The following is a 21,231-nucleotide window of genomic DNA, read 5'->3' on the forward strand; positions in this document are numbered from 1 at the left end:
GTTTCAGTAACTGCACTGAAATTGCTAGAAATTGTGACACCATCAGTAGAGTATAGGTGAGATGCACGTGGGTCATCCACAGGGCAGGTGTGCCCCGGTAAAGGCATTTTGGAAACTGTTTTGTGCTATATTAGCCAGATGCAGTGATTGCTCTGGGGAAGGGGAGGATGCGAGAATGAGTGTGGGCGGTACATGGTAACTCACTGTGGTTGGCTGAAGGCTCAGCTCGAAGTAAAAATATGCTGACTTTTGTATGTATGTGATAAATGTGTTTTAAGAATAGCAGTGATTTCTTAATCCAGTTTTGCAAGTACAAACAATTACAATGTCTTGTAAAATAGTTGCTTAGATTCCATAGTCCCAATGTAACAAAGATCAAAATACTTTCCTGCTTCTGATGATCACTTCCACTCCTCACAATTTGGAGGGATAAGGGAAGGAATACCAGAGTTTGAACCTTTATATCTGATTTTTTTACATATATGAGCTTGCAGGGGAAAATATCAGGAATGGATTCTGCCACTTTAGTCTTTGTTCATGAATAGCAGTAAATATTTTTGCCTTTACATGGAGTTGCTGTTTCATGCTATAGATTGGATTGGTTATGGGGTTTCTAGCAACCTGGTGCCCATTGAAGTACAGAAGAAAAGCAATTTCCTTCAGGACAAAGAGAAACTTTGCTTAATGTGAGCAAAGTAAATTTTTGCTTAATGCTTTGTACATTAGTGATGAGAATTACTTGGTTATGCTTTATAAGACATGGGAGATGAAAGTATCTTACATCTATGTGCCAATAGTGAAAGGAAGAGTTAAGCATATCATGATGTTTAAGCTCTAAATGCTCAGAAGAACCTAAATCTGGATCTTCATTTAAAATGAAAAACATGCAATACTGTGGTGTTCATATTATAAGCCCAGACCTCAGTGAACAGCAATTTACTGGTATTTGATCAGCATAGTGTGATGCTGTTGGAAGAATTTGGGCTGGGAACTGGGGAAGAGAAGTGAGTGCCTGTGGAAAATAATCCCAGGACTGATCTGACATATTATGTCTGAATTGTCTTGGTTCCCAAGAGCAGGAAGGCTCAGCACAGAAGCAGTTAACCATTTTAAAGTAGGACTTAGACAGTCCTAGATCCTAGATACAGGACAATAAAAGTTACGGAAATGTGTGTTTGTTCATTTGTTTTTAACAGGTATGCTACATTGTCAGGAGTTTAATTGCAATTGTATCTTTCCTATAAGTAGTGCAGCCAAGACCTGTTTCAGAGCCTAGAGGTAGAAAAATAGGACTTATTTCTCTTCTTTTTCTGTTCCTTCATTTCCCTCCCATCTCTGTGTTGTCAACTGGGGGAATTTGGCAGTGTGGTTGTGTGTACATGCACTTGGGTTGGGGCCAGAGAAACAACCCCAAAAGCCTCCTTCCAGCAGCTGTAATAAACAAGAAAGTGAAATTTAGTGCTTGTATTCACTCAGCCAAACAACTTAACAGGAAAATTTTAATTGTAGGGCTGGAATTTTTGTTGTTTGCTTGTTTTGTTTGGTGTTATTTTTAGAGCACTGAAGTTTTTCTTTTCTAGCAGGCTTTCAAAATCATGCATTCACTTTCAAAAGGATTTTGTTATCGGAGGTAAAATAGAGGACATAATTTGGTTATATTTCTGTAGGTCATTCAGTTATTTGTAGCCTTCTGTCCCTCTGTCAAGCTGTATTATTTATTTCCTCTTTTTTCAAGCCCTTTTCATATGTTTTCTTACTGTCTGGAGGTGGAAGTTTCCAAGCTAATGCTGCCAGAGCTGAATTTAAAAAGAATTAAAAATGAGGAAATGATTAAATATATTTGAATTTTACCATGCTTTCAGTTTTAATAGCGCTGGGGCTCCTAGCTGCCATTTAGCTATTTTGGAAGGAAAAGTAATACAAGTTGGTTGTTTCACATTCAGTAATAACCTGAAATTTCCTGGTTGCTTTCTGGCAGGAGAATTCGTCTAACCAAAAAGTGTCCAATTCCATTACACGATGAGGGGTGACTCCCCCCGGTCGCTGGGAACCGCAGGGCTCCCAGCATGTGATTAAGCAGTTATATATGGCATTGCCCCCTGCTGGAAGGCGTGTGGAATACTATTTAGTTTTCCTAAGTGTAACACTAAGCGCTATCTCTTCTTTTTCTCAGTTACTCGGGAATTATGTCATGCCAGGCATGTTCTTCCATCCAAACTGGAACTGAACTTAATTGAATAACAATTTCTCTAGTGCTGCTGTGGTATTAAGACAGTGGAAGCTTTATTTCAGAACTAAAGGAGAACTGAAAGCTGCTTTACCCACATTTGTTTGCTGTAATCATCACTGTTGCTCTTCCAGAATGCATCTGTTTGTTCTTTTGTTTAATACTTTACATTTCAGTGTAATAATAAGCGTTCATTCTATTACCTTCTATTTCAGATCAGTTCAAATTCAAAACCTAGCTGTAAAGGTGTAAAACTCTTCTCATAAAATCAATAAGATTGATTGCACACATGCTTGCATTGGACAAATTCTACCTGGTGTTTGTGTGACACTGGGGGAACTGGGTGTGGTTGCAGTTACTGAGCTGGTATAATGCCTTAGTTTCTAATGATTAGTGTAAAAGCAGAGAATGTACAGCACATGAACATTGCATTAATAGCAATTAAGCCAACAGTCATCGAGTGACAAATCATTATTCAGTACTACCCAGGATCTCTGCGCATTGCAGAAAGGATAAGATGGAATTAAAGTATCCTACTAATTTTCCTTCTTTTTGCTTTATTTGCTAATATTTTAAGTGAACCAGTATCTTAATGGAAGATTTCTAATACTGAAATGTTCACTGTGAGATAACTTTTAATATTAGTCTAAGGGAGCCAACAACCAAAGAACAGTTGCCTAGCATCTCTAGTGAGAAGACAGTAGACTTGGAAGATCAATTCTAACTAAATCTACTGAATGGAAGAAAGGCCTTTCACAAGGAGGTGAGTCTTTGACGTACATTTTTAGTACACTGTTAAAAAACTGATGTCCTCAGAGTATGAAATAATACAGGTCACCAAGCCACACACAGATTACATACATTGTAAAGCAAGAGACTGATGGGAACAATCTTTTCTCTTAGTAATCGAAAAGCATTTCAGTTGGAGTAAACTAGTAAACGTACATAGATAAGACTGCAGAATATTTTAGAGAGAATCTGACAGATTTGGGTGGACTTCATCTATTTTGAACTCTGCTTTTGGGAAAAATCCTCTTCCTCCTCAGAGGCAAGAAAGCCTTTCTGCTCACTAGCTGGACAACAGCACTCAGGGATCCAGTGCAAGCACAGCTGAACAACCACCCAGGCCTTGTCACTGCAGCTGGCTCTGCACAACCTGCAGTGTCTGTGGGTTCTATCATGGCACAGCTGTGCTTTGCTCTGCACTCAGAAGGGTCCTGGACTATCCATTTCTGTCAACTCATCTTTTGTTCCTGTGGTTTATCTTTCACAGTGGAACAACTGTATTTGTGTTCTGGTATGCTGCTCATTTCACTGCCACTTTTCTTGTAAGGCAGCATCATTGGTCATAGCTGGCAGTTACCTGCTTTTCAGGATTTTTTGGTAAAATAACACTCTGAGAAGGTGACTGATGCTTTGGACAAAAGGGAGGCTTCTAATTTTGTAAGCAATGTTTTTGTCCTCTTGAGTTACGAAAGTTTTACTGGTATCTTTATCACTGAAATCTTTCTTCCCTTAAGAACATACCCTGTTAATTCTGATACACATAATAAACCACCTTTCCAGTTCTCTAAAATGTAAAGGATCGTTGTGCTTGGGAGTTATCAGTTTTGCAGGTTTAAGGACTTCTCTCACTTAGGTCCTCCTGATAGCACACACCTGATTTTTAACCTTCATTGACAAGTGTAATTAGCTTGTAAATACACTGGGCTCCTTTTGGTGTATGTTTTGTGAACAGAGGATGCTTACCATAACAGCAGATTGGGTGCCAATATTTCACATAGAAAACCAGTCTCTCAAAGTTCAGTCTGTTCCAAGAATGTGACCAACTCCTGCAAAAATGAAATAAATTAGTTCAATTACTGTAAAAAAACTTTCAACACTGTTGCAGCGAGATCAACTAAATAAGCAGAAAATCTCTTAGCCTTTTTGCATTTGTCAGAACCTAAGTGACTGGGGGGCTTGATTTGTTGTGCTGTTAAATCACTTTCAGTGCTGATTCAGAAGGGCATGGTGCTGAAAACCACAGTTGGCACTGAGGTACATTTCTAGATTAGATGATGGATTGTATTTTAGAACCGTATTGTGCAAATTGTGCACAAAAGTTAGTCTGGACTTCATCTTTATTTCATCACCTATTTCAGACTTATTGAACTTGATGCAAAGGAAATGGCAGGCCTCAAAAAATGTTTTTAAACTTCCTTTCAAATTTCACGATTGTAAGTAGAAAATGCACGGTCCTATTTCAGGAGAATGAACAGACTTTCTGGAACATCGTATCGCATCTGACAATGACTGATTGATTTCAATAGCTGTTCTTTTTCTCGACTGTCACTTTTATTCCCATATGTTTATCATTGTGATCCTTTCAGACTCATTTTCTAAGAACACAGCTAACTGGAAATGTAGCTTTTAGATTTTCCCAGTTCTTGAAGATTACTTTTTAAGCACGGCATAGCCTAAAGGAAATGCTGTCTGTCACCGATGATGAAATGTAGTTCGCATAGTCTCATGATATCTTGTTCAAGCATCTTGTTAAAGTATGTACAGATTGAAATTGATTCCTGACAGTGGTCAAGGAAGTGATCTAAATATCAGAGACCAGGGCAGAACAGAAAGTAAGATGTGGTGGTCTTAGTTTAAATCAGATGATGCTGACCTCAGCTCATGCTGAATGCAGAGGAAGAAGTGCAGATAAAAGGCCACACACAAATGTAAACTACCTGTAGTTGGACATTAACTCTCAGTGATGGCAGCAGATGTACTCAAAGCAATCAGAAGAATTCTCCAGGAACAGGTAAAGTGTCTTGATTCTAACCCAGACTGACTGATCCAGCGCAGACTAAAATCAAATATCCAGAGTTGGCATGGGAATTTCCTTAGGTGTTTTATTTTTCTCTAAATTTCTAAGGAAAGGAGAAAATGATGCTTTGAGGGTCAAAATCATAGATGAAGGGACTACAGAGTCACTAGAATTACCTGAAAGGTTACCTCTCACAATTTAGCTTTAATTCCAAATCAGAATTTCTTGTGTTATGCATTGTGCAGACTTGGAGGGATGATGTGGTAACTTAACTATGGAGCAGCTGCAGAGCTTCTGAAACAAACCTCTATGCTTTCTTTTTGCTAAAAAAATAGAAATAGAAATATATACGGTAGAATGGCATCAGTGAGCTCCGTGCGGCAGAGATGGTCAGCCTATTCTGATGAGAAATCTAATAACATCCCCCTTTTGCCTGTTTCACGGCGTTTTAAGAGAAAGCACTAATGAAGGTTCAACATCTTCCAACCGGAAAGAAAATGGAAATGCGTTCTGCTGAGTCACTCTGACACGCGGAGCCAAAAGCTGATGCAATCCTTCTTTTATCACCGGAAGATCTCTGGTAATCACAGACACACCTCTTATTTCAATAGCGTTGGTAAAGAACTGTTGATTCCTCAGACCTAACCCAGTGTGTACAAATCACATTTCTGTTTTCTAGTCTCAGTCTCTTGAGAAGAATGAGATTAAAAATGAGAGGCTGCAAAGAACAGGACTTCTAAGGAAGTTCCAGTCCTTTACCATGGAACTGCTGCTTGGTTTACACAAAGATCCAGAACAAAAGTACTTTAAAATGACAAACATAAGAATACCGTTTTGATGTATGTTTCATTCTTAAAATTAATTGCAAGTCTCCATTGTGTTCCATCTGACACAGCAATCTGTTTTTAATTGCAGCAGAAATGATTTGTGCTTTAACTAAAATGCGAGCCCTGTAAAATAACAAGTTCTTCATAAATAGAATTGTCCTCAGTGTTTTAAATCAATTCTGTGCTGCCTTACTTAATATTGGATCGCACTGTTTCATTATTATAACTAAGCAGTTTCTCTCTGTGGCTAATTTGAATGTAATAAGGTTTTGTTACTTGTGGAACAAGGACAAGAAATTGTTTCATTTTCTTTCTGTGACCGGTTTGATTACATGGAGATAATACAGTCCCGGGAAGGTTAAGATTTACATGTTAAAACTTGAAAAAAAACTTACTTTGACTCCTTTGTCAGAAGCTCAATGTTAGCAAAATATTAAGCTGGCACTGAACTTGGCAGTAACACTAAGAATACATGAAAAATTACAAACGTATTCAAGGGAAATGAGAGAAATAGGAGATCAATCTATTGTGTCTGTTACAGTTAGAAGTTCTCCAATTTAAAAAGTAATTGATACTCCTTTTTCCACACCCTTCTGCCATAATTATGTAAAGAATCTGGATTATGCTTCCTACCTGATTTAACTGTTTTATAATAAGTCACAAGCATACCTTGCCTTCTTGATGATATTCCTTTAAGGCTGTGCCAGTCTTTCCATTATTAAATCATGTTTAGTGTTATATACTGGTTGCTTAAAAAAAGATTCATTTCAAGCTTGGACTTGCTATGTATTCTCAGCTAGCCATATGTGTGAGGGAGCACAAAAAGCATCAGTGCTATTTAGCAACTTCACGTGTTAGTTTTGAATTTCATGGAAAATTTGACTTCTGAAATAGATGAGGAAAAAAAGGTTTTAATGTCTTAGTGGGGAGAACAGGCATAGAAATAATGAATAACTGCATTTTGCCAACATGGTCTGTGTGATGCTCTGTATATTCTCTCATTATAAACCTGATCCATCTGTAGAAAAGTGGCTTTTAGTTAGAATGGGAAGCCAGACATGTGCAGAGAATAGCAAGGATTGTAAGCCTTAAACACGGCATTTCAGATATAGATAGGTCCAGAAGTCCTGTTTAACCATTCTGCTACTCTTTTGGCTTGTTAGATTTCCTGAAGTCCTGAGTTTGATGAGAATTGAAGATACTGTTCAGTCTCTGTAACCTTTTAAGGTTTGTTTTTCATATCCTATAGAAACACAGAGACTTTGCAACTCAGTAACACTGACCAGTCAGTTCACAGAAGTCTCCAGCACATAATATTATCTGGTTAGTAGAATAAGGAAGAGAGTTTCCATAGACTTTCAGGGGTGTTCAAAATGAAGCACTAGATTTCTTACGTGTCATTGCATAAAAGGTGTTTCTTGCACATAATTATTTCAAATACCTAAATATCAAGGAAATACACTAAAAGTTATCTGAAGGAGACACTGTAAGGACAGTAAAATCTCTGCCTGGCTTTATTCTGAAGAGCTGTATCGCATTGTGCTTCATGCTGTCCCATGTAACAGACGTATTTTTGCCTTTCAGTAGAAGACGTGACTTTGTAGCCTTTAAAGGTAGTCATATTTTATTCTCCATCTTCAATACACATAACTGTGTTCAGTCTTTACCTTCATTCAGATTTTACTATCTGCTAGTTGCAGAAAGAACTCAGGACATTTAAGCTTCCGTGTATATATATACATATTTATATATATATTTTAACCTATTTTAGGCTTCTATAGTCAGACAGAGGTAAGCTAATAAATCCCTCCTAAAAGCTTTTTGGAAGGTACATTTACGATATCTGTAAGTCTGATGTTGTGAACACTCCCTCACACCCAGGCACTCAATTATAAATGCATCCTGTGCTGATGTCTAACACTGTGTGCATTTGCCAAGTGGTCTCGTCCAAATACTTACTCGGCCAGGGACTGCTTAATCTCTGAGATCATTGAGACTTATTCTGATGTGGCTGTAGGCTCTAGACAGTTAAATCTGCAGAAATCCACTGAAGGCACTTTGCTTTTCAGAAGTTGCTGAGGGCGTAATTTGGCTTTTTCAGTTTGAGGGTGGGCTGTTTAACCTGAGCAAGTTCTAGCTTGTTCAATTATAATTTAACAATATATTTTCCCCATACTTTGTGTTACTCCCAAGGGATGCTTGCATCTCCTTGATGCATGAAAGGATACCTGTATTTAATGTACATATTAAATACGCCTGTAAATTCTCACATAATTTTACATTTAAAAGTACTATTTGAGGTGTGTGTGTATATAATTGTTAGATGCATGTATAGAAATAAAACAGTCTTTGCTCTTCCCTTTTGTACCTCCTCAAGACATGTAATCTACAAAGCAGGAGAACTGCATGATAAAATGTGCCAGAGTGGAATGCATAATTATTCCAGAGGAGGGTAAGTCAGTTCAGAACTTGTACTAACATTCTTAAGGGCAGCAGGAGTCTTCTTGCCATGAAATTACATCAGCTCTGTATGCCTCACAGTCAGTGCACACGCTTTCCCTTTCTAGTAAAAAAAAAAAAGTGTGAAAAAAAGTCAATGTCTTCAAAAATCTGCTGTAAAACAAAGCTGAGTAAATGAATATATATTCATACGATGGTCACCTGTAAGTGAACTTGAGCTGAAGGTTAGAAGAGATTGAGACATTGTACTTTAAAAGAATATTTTCACTTTTTAATAGATTAAGTCATGGCTTGCAAACAGACAGAAAACATCTAAATAAGAAAAAGAATGCTTCCTTGATCCCAGTTCAGAGACATTCCCATAACAGGTGGGGCAGAGGCATTAAAATTGCAGGTCTCCTCCATATACCCAAATTTGTTACAATTCCATCAAGCAATGAGAAAAGATGCCTTTACAGTAAATAGCAGTGGATGTAGCTAGCAGCACCCATTTTCTAGATCATTAAAAGACAGATGTTTGGTTGGGATTGTATATTAACAGCGTTTGAGGTAGAATCTGTTCTATATGGAAACACAACCCAATTTCCTAGGAGTCTTAGGATGAATCATGCAGCACTTACTGCTAATTAATATACTTAAATTGTCACCAAGATGGTTAACTAATGCAGTTCATCACAGTTCTGATTTACCTTCATTTCTGTGTAGTAATTAGGCCGGGCTCAGCTAGTGGACAGAGTGACTAATCTCCATTTCCCAATGAGAAAAGGGGAGGAAAGGAGCATTCCCTATATCTTAAGCTGTAATATCTGGCACTTAGAGCTGTTTGTTGATCTAAAGAGACAAATCTTACAAAGACTGCATCTGACACGGCATCTTGGCAGTAGGGTTTGTTTGCAGGCTAATTCTGGTGGCAGACTCCCCAGCAGCACGCCACATTTCTTAATACATGATGCCAGTGGGACATGTGATCTCAAACTCTCTATGAGTAAAAGAAAGGTACAGAGAAAAACATGCCTAAAGATATATTCGTGTTTGTGACACTATTATTATCACAGATTACGAAGAAAGAAAAATACGCAAAAGGACCCAGGCTGTAGGAGTTTGGTTTGCACTAGCCAGAGCTGTGAAGTATTCAGCAATGATAGATGCAGTCAGGATAGCCAGATACTGTTTAAAGGGCTTAAAACTTGCATAATCATCAGGCTGAGATCTGTACACTCTATCCCCAGTTAGAGCACACTTGGCAAGTCAGGTGTTAGCTTGGATGTCTGCAGAATGCCATAACGAAAAGAGGCTTTCCATGTTAAAACTTCTCATGACCTTGAAGGAAGGGTCGCATTACGAATGAAGCAGCAACACGCTCATGTTTTGTTACAATACCTGGGAATGAGAGGAATATTCTTCTTTTGCACTGACATCGTCTTTAATTAACTGGGAAACATTTGCCCAGCAGATCCTTTTCTCCAAAGCAAGGGAGACTTAAGTGGGAGAATTTTATGAAAACGTACTTTAGATTTCATTACAGCCCCGAAATGGGACACAGCATACTAATAAAGCAGAACTCTTGTTAGTTTTAATATGTCTAATGCTTCTTCATTACTTCAGTTATCATGTACTTAATGGAAGGGACTTAACAGTGTAATTTTAAGTCCCTATACTCGATTATTTTTGGGTAGGTGGGGGGAAGAGTTGTAGTAACTTTCGTAAGACATTTGATAAGTAACTCCTAAACGAGAAAATGGCAACCTGCTTTCACTACTGGTTTTGTTTGTTCTCCTCCTTGTCTCTTATCCAGATAGAAAGGCGTTCTTTTGTAGTGATTATCTATATACTTTAAAAACATACATGATCTTTACCTACATTTCTCTTTTAGTTAAGGAAGCAAGAAGTTCTTACTTACTCTTCATAGCATAAGGAACTGTAGAGCAATAGCAGGAGATGGAAACAATTCAAAGATTTGCCCTCAAACAAAAATATAGTTACTCCTCTGTGCTTATAAATCCTTGAAGAGGAATTTGGCTGTTGGGGATTGGTGAGAAGAACAGGCACATGTGAGTAAAATGAGAATAATTAGGAGACAAATGCTAATGAAGTTCACTTGTAAAGAATGAAGCTCTCTATTAATCCATTCTCAGTCTTGTCAGATTATTACACTTTTCATTTAGTTTCTGTTATCGTTGCTTATACAGAGCACAGGTTTAGCAATGGAAGACAGTTGCCTTCTCTGTAGTATGTACCCTCTACTGCAAAGAGCATTGGTTTTTAATACCGCATCTACCCTTGGAAGCTCTCAGCAATGTCACAATAGAAGTTAAAACCTCGATCCCATTTAAGACAAGGAAAAAGCTTAATATCTTTTTTGTTTGTTTTTGTTGAAATTCGTTTTCTTTCTAATTCTGTGTGACATGACCTGTGGGGAGAAAAAGCCCCTTACTCCTGAGCTATCTTAAAACGAAGCAGGGGGACAGTCTTTCTGTGCTCTCCTTTCAGGTGCAAGGATACTTGAGAATACCTGACTATCTAGACGATATTTTAGTTCTTTTTCTTGAGGTTATTTTTATTTGCATTCTTTCTTAAAATATTTTTTGAGGTGCAAGAGCTGCACGAAGCCAAATCAGTGCTTCATGAAACTCAATATAAATCCTTACCTTGTGGCGTAACCTTCCTTAGAGGATGAGGAGGAATTAAAGGGAGTGAGGAAAGCATCATTTTTGCAAATTTAGAATAGAGATCTGGAGAACTAATTTTAGTTACCTATTTTGAAACTTATCACAGAAGATTTTAAAACCATCTTAAGAATTTTACATATGTCTAATAAAAAGCATTTCCATATTGGAGACGTATTCTCATTAGGACTTAATTACATTTGTACTGGGCATTTGTGACACTTTAGATGATCTTTCATAATCTCCTCTGAGTCAAGAATCACTTCTGGTTATTTTTGGTATGAGAAATAAACTCTATTAGTGATAAAAATTTGCAAATCACTATTTGCAGTGCTGGCTTACCAAGGTACCTTTCTTTAGTCAGAGAAGAAGAAATGCAGAGCTCAGTTAAGTTGCTTCTTACTCCATGCCTGAATGATTAAAAAAAGAAGATAACTGAAAAACCTGATCTGAGAGGAAGCTCAGTAATGCCTACTGCCACGTGAGGTCAATTTATATGTATTGCTTGGCCTTGTACTGACAATTTAGAACAGCCCTGGTCTCCCACAGATCATGTATTGTTGCCATCCCTCCCCCCGACCCCCAGCTTTGTGGTGATCCTGTTTACAAAGACGGATGTCCAAAAAGGTAGATTTGTTTGGTACATTCAGCCACTTGCATCCTACCCAACATTACTGGAAACTGTTGTTAATGAACAACTTGTTAGGAAATTTATTTGTAGTATTCATCCAAATACTGGCAACAACCACGTCAATGCGCAGATATTGTACAATGACTTTTTCAATTCTGTAAATAAGTTTCATTGTATGTGATGTATTCATTGAGACAACACTGGCTGAGATAAACAACTTTGTTCTTCTGGAGGAGGAAGTATACAAATTACACTCAGTATTTACAAAGTACCTTAGTGCTATTTGTCTAATTTTTATTGAAGAGTTAGTGGTGGTTTCAAAGCCAGTTTAGCATCCATATTCATCCATAATCACGATCTTTTGATATTTGCTTGTGTTTTGACTGGCTGCAGCCCTACTAGTCAGAAAATGACTCCATCTCAATCTTTAAACTTGATAAAGTCGCTTTATATACTTCATATTATACTGAAGTGGAAGATGTCAAAAAGGATGGAGTACTGTGCATAGTGACCTATGGCATCATAATCCGCATCTCCATGCAAGAGGTACATATGAAGTACACATCTCACATGTCTAGACAAATGTGCCCAAAGCTAAACCTCAGACACACACGTTATTTCTGTGTTACCATTTATGCAAACCTAGATAGCACTGTATTGGATAACTGGGTACTTTGAGCTTGCACGTGTATTCAAAAGAGAATTTATTTAATGAAAATAATACAAACTGAAGAATAAATGTTTGAATAGATTTTTCACTATTTTTTTTTCCTGATGGGTATTCTGAACATGTGCTATAGATTGCTTAAAAACTTTTTAACTGTGAAGAAGTACATAAGGAACAAAAGCATGCATGAGCTTGTATGTGACACGCTTTAGCACGCTTGGAGATATAAAGAACTTTTGGCATTGCGGGGAGGCAGTGTGTTATGTACACTGTGTGGGAGGATACGCCATGCAGATCTGATTGCATCATCTTGCTCTCTTTTTGATTTTCTTTTCTTTTTTCTTTTCTTTCTCTCTCTTTTTTTTGTTCCAGATGGTAAAACAAAGAGTGCAGTGAAACCCGTTTTCTCCCAGGAAAAGGTGGGAGGGAATTTTATATGAGCAAGAAACTTCGCCTCAAGTCAAAACCTGGGGTCTGGACTAATGAACTACCTGTAGTTCATATTGTACTATATTGCTGAAACTAGGCATGTACTAATCATGAACCATGCCAAACTATGCATAATTACCATGCTTTCTCTGTAGCAGTAATTAATTTGCGTTAGCAACTTCGATTAATCTTTCTAATCTAAAAGTAAAGTGCTTCTCAGACATAAAAGGCTATAGAACTGCTCAGGGTTGTTATTGCTGCTAGTGAAGGGTGTTTCAACCCAGAGGGGAGCAGGAAGGGGACAAAACTAAAATCACTTTTGACGGTGTTTATGAATCAATAGGAACATCGATATTTAAGGAGAGCTGTTTTGCCACAGAATTCACTCTCTGAACTGTAGGTTCCTTTCTGAGGAGCAAAAAATAATAGAGAGAGAATCATCTTTAATTTAGTAAGAGAGCTTCTGTGAGGGCTGTGTCACAAAGATTATGTGCCCATCACAGAGACTGAGATTCCATCCTTCAGAGGGCAGTGCCTTCTGTGCAAAACTGCCCCTAGATTTCAGTCTTAGTCTGGAGGACAGCATTGTTCTACAGCAACTATCAGATGCCAATATATGAACTTAACTGTGACATCACTTGAGGTGAAAGTTTCCATGCTTTGTTGCCAGACTCTTGGCCCAAGACAGACTCCTTGTCCAAAAGAATCCAAATCTGCTGAGAGAAGGTGCATAGTCAGAGTTACTGTGATTTCTCTATACTTCATAAACTAACACTTGTCTATGAGCTAGAACAGAAAGTAAAATTTCAGAGGCAAATAGATGTGTTTCTATAAACTTATTATAAATTCCATAGGATTTAGCAGTTAACCTTGTGTTACTTGTTTCTACCTCAGATATACTAGTATAAATAAATATATGTATCTTATTTTCTCATGTTTCCACTGCTCGCACTGTTTCCTAGCATAGAATACTGCTGCACGCAGTTCAGGATAAGCAGAATGACATGATATTCATTTGGAAAGGGATGGTCAAGAGATTACCAATTAATTTCAGTTTCCTTTTGAGTATTAAAATACTGCTGCTATCTCAAAGTCTGGGATCAGTTCTGTTTTTGCAAGGTAGAGAAGTACTTAACCAGTACAGCCCATAGAAAATGCGAACATGTTTCCTAACAGTTATATTTTTTAATAATGCCAGTCTAAAAGGGAATTATTTTTGACAGTCTGTTTTCTTAGAGTTGTAGCTTGTGTCGAAACATTTAATAATGGCAGAAGTGCCCTTCTGATATCAGTTAAAACAGACAATATATACTGCTGTTGAAACAAGCTTTGTCAAAGACATCTTTTAAACCGGCGTGGGACTTTACATTTATTAGAAGGTGCTCACAAAAATAAGGGTAACATCATGCATCCTCTTTGCAACTGAAATCAGTTCTGCTTACAATTTGGAAATAAATTGGAATAGACACATGGAATACAATAGTACATATACACTCTATTTATGACATTAATTTAGTGTAATGACAAGTCAGCAATACATCAGAAATCTACAGTCAGCTGATGGCAAGATTGTATAAGGAGGAAGAAAGTGCTTCAGTTTCTCACGCTATTTATGCGGCTTGACAAGAACGTCAGTGTGAACTGCCTCCTAAACTTGGGAGGCAAGAACAGATCAAGACTACTCTTGCAGTACAAAACATTTACACACAAAATACACATGCATTGCAATGCATTGGAAATGGGTAAAGCAAGAAGAAACCCATAACTCAATGCTTTATTAACACAGATCTACAAAGAAGTCTCAATTAGGATAATATAGTCAGTCACAGTAAGGCCACAATATTACAATAGATAAGGACTTCAGAATTTGGCATTCTGTTTTCATAATAGAGCTCTACCTTGTTTATCACTATACATGTTCCCAAATGGTATTTCATCAAAGTCCTTCTTCTGTGGGTTTTTTTGTTTGCTTTCTTTTTGTGAGTTTAACATATTGCTTAATACAACAGTTAGCACAGGAGAGAAAGGTACTGTCACAGGGAAAACAAAACCTATGTAACATTCACGTAGTTTTTAGACTATATGCTATGTGCATTTAGATGGAGCTGGCTAATCAGAAAAAAGACTAGCAAAGGATTTCCTCAAGTTTCGAATCGTTTCAGCTTTTGCTTCATCTTCATTCACAGATGATCGGAAGAAGGAGGATTCTGTGAAACTGAAGGCATTTGTCAAGGACTGCGACTTGCTGCAAGACAAAAATGCAACATGTTTGGTATGGTCATATTGTCTACCCACTTCCATCCACATGTAGCTTGTATAAATTAGAAGAAAAGGAAAAATGGCTGTGAGGTATTAACAGTTTCCATTTGCGCAGAATGAATATTCAACACAAGTACTATGGTTAGATACAGCATACAGAGTTGCTGCAATAAAGCACATTCCTTCTGTACTTTGATTTGGGAAGTAGGACTAGCTTTTATTTTGAGAACACACAGCTTTTTTACATATCTGAAACATTATATCTCAGTAAATTGGATGACATAAATTAGAACTTCAGAATTAGAATTAGAATTTAGCCTGCCAACTAAATCCAAATCACTACCCGACACCGCATGATGAGATCTTGAAGAACGAGACCTAAAGTTGTAATGCGGTCCACTGCTGTGTGTTAGATAATGTTCAAACTCGGTGGTTTAATGACAGTTTTCATCTTTGAACAAACTCCCCAAATCAGGTATCGCTGTGCTTCCCTGTTAGCAGGCAGTCTAGTAATCCTGTGCTGTTTTTAGTGCTGTCATGTACACGTGGTTTAAGATTCTGAAAGCATGAATAAAATAGCATACAAGAAAGAAAATGTCTGAAGTTTAAAACTAACTCAGGTAAAATAATATTTAAAAGGTAGGTTTGAATTGAAATCTAGAACAATAACGAGTTACAATCTCTTTATGAAGATATCCATGCACTGATGCATTAACTGATTTCATTTTTCTCTCAGTACAATAATAGGATTTCAGTTTTGGCTATAGTTAAACTTCTCCTTATTCAGGTTGTTTTATACTCCCCATGGTTTGCAACTTCTCCACGTCTGTACAGCAAACAGTGCTGCAGGCATTTTAGGTTTTTTGTAAATTATAGTTGTGTTAATGAGAATAGACTGATAAATGTTTGTTTGTACTCACTGAAAGAGGGAGGGTGGGAAGCAGCACTTGACTTGATTAGTAACACAATAAGTAGCCTAATTAAATATTTATTCACAGATTAATAACATGTACATACAGGTTAGGCAACAGCATGTGGGTGAATACAAAGTATGCACATGCAAATAGAGTTAATCCTACAGGCAGGAGATCTGAGTCTTGGTGCAGACCTAAAAGTTCTTGAAAGTTAGAAAAACTACACTTCTCCAGTTTGCATCTTCACCATTGCATTCATTCTGTCCGCTTCTATATAGAGTCTACTTTTCCATTTGAGGAAAAGCAGAAAGCTGGGGCAGTGTATGTGGTACGGTCTTTTTCATATCAGAAATGAACAAATTAAGTTTCAAACTAGTTTGGGGTCTTTCATCTTGTTTAAGAAAATGGATTTGTCTGTTGTCGAGATAAATAATAGATGAATCAATTGGAGTTTTATGTTTATAAAGCAAAAAAAAAAAAAGAAATATACTGCCCCAGGAATGCAAGAAAACACTTTCTTCAGAAGCAAATATGCTTAAAATGTTTTACTATTGTTTTAATCTGTGCATCTTCTCACCTAACAAGGCTGTTTGGCTGAACTGTGTTCAGGCAAGGACACAGAGTTGCTTCACACCAGTACAAGCATGAGAAATGCTGAAAAATATGATGGCTTTTTCCTCATCAAAATAAGCACAATGTATCTGCAACTCAACTGGCAGCAGTGTGCGTCAGGGTCAACATGCTGAGAAACAACAAATTGCTGCTAATACCCTTTCCATGTTTTCCATTCACTCATTCTAAAGCTCTATGAGGATGTATGGCTACAGATCCTGTTCACGTTCATTACTGCAGCACGTAGCTGGCTCTGTAGAGCAACAGGCTTCCAGCAGTGAGGTAGCTACAGGCAGGTGCCTGTGCAAGTCCTGCTGATGTGTCTAGCAAGGATCTGAGCTACACGTGCTGTACAGACAGTAGCAATGTGCACCATGACCAGAGCGCTACTGTAAACATTTGGACGGCTTGTTCATTCGGGTTGTTTCTGAGATAGGCCTTTTGAAACTGGAATCTGTTCTCTTGAGTGACTGCAAGGTTAAAAGTTGAAACAGATAAGACTTCCTCTTTTCTGTGCAGGCGAATAGCACACCCAGATCATGAGTCAGTGACATAAAAAGGAGGGGAAAGAAAAGAGAACGATCAAGAGCTTTCACATCAGATCGAGCTGGGGCATAAATTGCACAACTAATGAAATCTTGTATAGCGCAGGATGTAACTAATGCTACTCTAATGACAAACCAATAGTAAGCTCTTTGAAACCTCATTTTAGACTGGGGAACGTGTGTATATCTTTATATGCATGTCAGACCAGCTCTCAAATTACAGTTCCAACAACAAAATGTAACTATTATGAGGAGACTAGTAAACTGATAAAGCAAATCTTACTTAAGCTGCGGGTGAGACTGAGGCTTCTGCTGCGGCGCGGGCTGCGGGGCGGGCTGAGGCGCAGGCTGTGGCTGTGGAGCAGGCTGTGGTTGTGGTGCAGGCTGTGCCTCTGCCTCCTTTTGTAATCGGGTGCTGGAAGGACCTTGAGCCTGGGCACGTGGCTGCTGGGTCGTAGGTCCGGGTGGACGCTGTGGCTGGGAAGTGGAGGGCTTTGCTGACTGCCCAGGGGGGTACATGCGCTGTGGCTGCAATGGCTCCTGGCTTTGTGATTGCATTCCTTGGGGTTGCACTGGGCCCCCTAGGTTCAGCACAAGAAAAACTTCATAATGTTATAGTATCAAAGAGCTCTTATTAGATTCATATCCAACACTTTAAAATAATCCTCGAATGTGATAGTTATACTTTTGAGGCAAAACTCTATGGAATTCTATGCACTGCAGCTTAACGTAGTCAACTCTACAATTTACAGTTGGTACACTAGAAGCTTGCTTGGAGCATCTATAAAATTGCTAAGTCCCAGATTGATCCCAGCAGTAACCCTACTGACTTCCAATTAGTCAGTGGAGTTACAGCCAGTATAATCTCGGCCCAGCTAAAGAAAAGGCTGCGAGAGAACTGCATACACCAACAGAATCTAGTTCAGCAATACAGCTCCTATTATCTGTGTAGCTATTACAATCTTATTCCTCCAAAGTACAGAAGTTATTTTTGTAATATTCCTCTTAAAGTCATTCTTATATCAACAAAACTAATATAAAATCGTCCAATAACTCCTTCGTGAAATACATGAAGAACATTGCAAGAAACAAAAGGAGATCTTCCCACTGAGAAGGAACTAGGCTGAAAAAGTACTGCAGCAAGTGTGAAATTACCACTTGTGGTGGAGAGTTAAGTTGTGAAATCTGTGGCTGAAAGATGCTACATCATCAGTGAGGGCTTTTCTTTTTCCTGCTTTCTGACCGAAATAGTGCTGTGTCAGATATCGGTGCTTGTGCTGCTTTTATCTCATTTCAGACGTCTGAATGTGGTTTTCTTGGCTGACAGTTGTCAGAAAAGCTTGATTCTTGCACATGACTAAGCACGTGGGACACGAGAGTTAAGGGGAGGAAGGGACAGGATGAAATTCTGAGAGACTGGTTTGTATAATGCTTCAGTTGGGGAAAAAGCTTTGCTGAACTCTTACACATACATTCAGTGCTAGTAGAAGACTTCACCTACTTGAGTCTCTATGGAGAAAATCTTCATATCTGGAAATAACGTTATGATTTGTGATTAAAAAAAAGAAATTGCTATTATAGATAGTTTTCCACTTACTATATGAGATTCCAGTGTGTGTGTCTGAGAACAGCACGTCCTAATGCTTCAAGAAGTCTCAGTACAGTTATAGCAGTGTTTTGTGGTGCAGAAAGATAAATAGCACGTACTGTATGTTAAGGAATGTGCCTTCATCGTTTATTAATTTTAACCACTTTTGTAGGAAATATTTGAAGGTGATAACATGGCCTTGCAACATCTTAATAAGGATCGTTTTCTTATTAGTCTCCTTTCACTCAATTCTGAAAAACAGAAAGATTTCTTTCCCCCACTTGTATATACAGGCTTGAATGCCAGAAACTTTACACTGAAGACAGATATAACTTTCTTTTATTGCACATTAAGCTGTACAAGAGATTTCACATAAAAGATATACTGCTGTCACACTTCCAGCATTTGCTCACTTTCTTGCAGCTGGGTTGTACAAAAGGCAACAATCATGAAAGAAATTTTTACCAAAAATAACAAAACTGAACATTAAGCCTACACTGTAAAACATCTGTTCCCTGTTACCACAATATTGCACCTAAGCATGCTTACATGCAGAGACATTTTGGCTTGCTTCTTGTCTGTAGTATGTAGCAGTAGTGTGTGCCCTTGTAAATCCTTTACAGTCAACAAGCTGAAATTCTCTCTGTAACACTCATCTCTTCTTTGCACACACAGCTCACAAATGTTGTGTGAAAAGCACTTGTGAATACTTGTACTACTACATGCAAAAAAATACCAGCTGCCTGAAATAAAATCAATCATCAGATTCATTTCTTCACCCCAGGGCAGTATAGTTGGTTCACTTTTATGGTGTCTGGAGGTAAGGATTTTTGAACCTGACTCTATGTGGAATTTTCTTAATATAGAACAGAATAGTCAATGCCATCATGGGAATGATCACTGACCCAGACGAATGCCGATCACTAAAGCAAAATATTCATGTGAATTACTGATAGGTAGTAAACAGTAGCACTTACTACACACACTGAAATAGCTAATAATGCATACCTTAATTCTCATCTTACCAGACAGACTGTACAAAGAAAACAAATGCTAAAAATGATGATTTTCACTGATATATATTTTTTTCCCCTGTTGTTTGCAGGAAAAAAGAGCAGCAAAACATAAAGCTGTTCTCCCTTTAAGCAGAACTGTTCACACTAAGCTAACGGCTGCTCATCTCTGTACGTATTCTCAATTCAAATTAGAGCTCCGTGGCTCATTCAGAACAAAGTTTTATGGTATGCTAGCATTGTGCAGCTTGAGACTCTTGGCTAGAGTTCTCAGAGCAGATTAACTGCCCACTTGTATATTTCCTGTAATACTACACTATAAATTGGTTTGAAAAAATCCTAACTAATTTACCCACAGAAAACCTTACAGTTGTTAGGCATCTCAAGTCTTGTCTCACACTTGATTTTAAGCAATTGTTTTAAACCCTGTTGACGTGGATAACACTGGCACTAAATTTTCTTTATAGCTATCTTGAGATTTCTAGGCTTAAAATCATAGACCTGAGTTGGTGAAGAAAACCACCAATATTTTTGCCTTGCGAGACCTATAGCTGGTTAAAGGTACTTTGGTCTGCCATATCCATCCTTCTCAGTTTTAGGAAAACAAAATGAGCTCTTACAGGAAGTTTAACAGTCCTTGAGGTACTTCTCACCAAATAACCTGGGATTTAACTCTTAGGTGAGCGTAAGATTTTTAAAATATTTGCATTGATTTTTTACTTAAAAATCTCCGTAGATGTTACTCATTTAGAACTACAACAAAAGGAACTACGTAACTGAAATAAGATACATTAAGTACTCACACTTTCACTGAGATATTGCACATAGGTGGCCCATTTACATAGCTTTGTAGCCAATAATTTAATGCAGAAGTACTAAAAATATGAATACCAGTATGTAAAATAGAAGCTATTTTAAATATTCCTTGGGAAGAACTGTATCGCGCTTATCGAGTCTCTGAAATATTAGACTTCCACTTGCATATAAGTAAAACTCAAATGTTAACAAACTTTACAAAACCATAAATAAAAAGCCTCACTAGCAAATTCTAACCTAGGCTGTAAAAAATAGTTCTGGATCACCTACCTATTAGTCATGCACACACGCACACACACGCACACACAGAGGCGATGAGCATAGTGTGCACACACTCACAGAGTAAGCCAAGAATTTAGATTTGAACCTTGGTGGTATTTCACTGACAGATATATAATACTTAAGAAATACTGTCTAACCATCCATACAGTTGCACTGGGCTCTAAAGAGGCACATTCTTTGTACACTGTTGACAACAGCCCTGAAATCACAAGTTTTACAGAGAAAGGCAGGTAAGCGTTACACGCACAGACATGAACAAGTAAACAACCAGACGGTATAGTTGACACTGCATAGAAAAAACACAGTCCAGGTCAGCACTGAACAATGCAAAATTGAACAAAACTGGTATGTTTGCTTTAAAGATTGTGTTTTTGTTGTTTTTTTGTTGTTTTTTTTTTTTTTTTAATATATTTTTGTTTTTGTTTTAACTCTTGCTTTTAGTCTCAATTATCTAAGTAGCCTGGACTTGTTTTGGTCCTACTGCAACGCCAT

At 37.8% G+C, this 21,231-nt stretch overlaps 1 protein-coding gene across 1 annotated transcript in view; it reads right to left on the bottom strand.

The window, feature by feature from the left end:
- Window positions 1-14,050: 14,050 nt before the first annotated feature.
- The window catches only part of SYN2 (synapsin II), a 106,181-nt gene continuing 99,000 nt past the window's right edge, over window positions 14,051-21,231 (bottom strand). The window contains exons 12-13 of the mRNA XM_072347762.1: window positions 17,324-17,621; window positions 14,051-14,955 (exon numbers count right to left, since the gene is read on the bottom strand). Of these exons, the coding sequence (XP_072203863.1) occupies window positions 14,820-14,955; window positions 17,324-17,621 (434 nt within the window). The 3' untranslated portion in view covers window positions 14,051-14,819. The remainder of the gene's footprint in view (window positions 14,956-17,323; window positions 17,622-21,231) is intronic.

This window comes from Excalfactoria chinensis, chromosome 12, assembly GCF_039878825.1.
Source record: "Excalfactoria chinensis isolate bCotChi1 chromosome 12, bCotChi1.hap2, whole genome shotgun sequence".
Lineage (NCBI taxonomy): Eukaryota > Metazoa > Chordata > Aves > Galliformes > Phasianidae > Excalfactoria > Excalfactoria chinensis.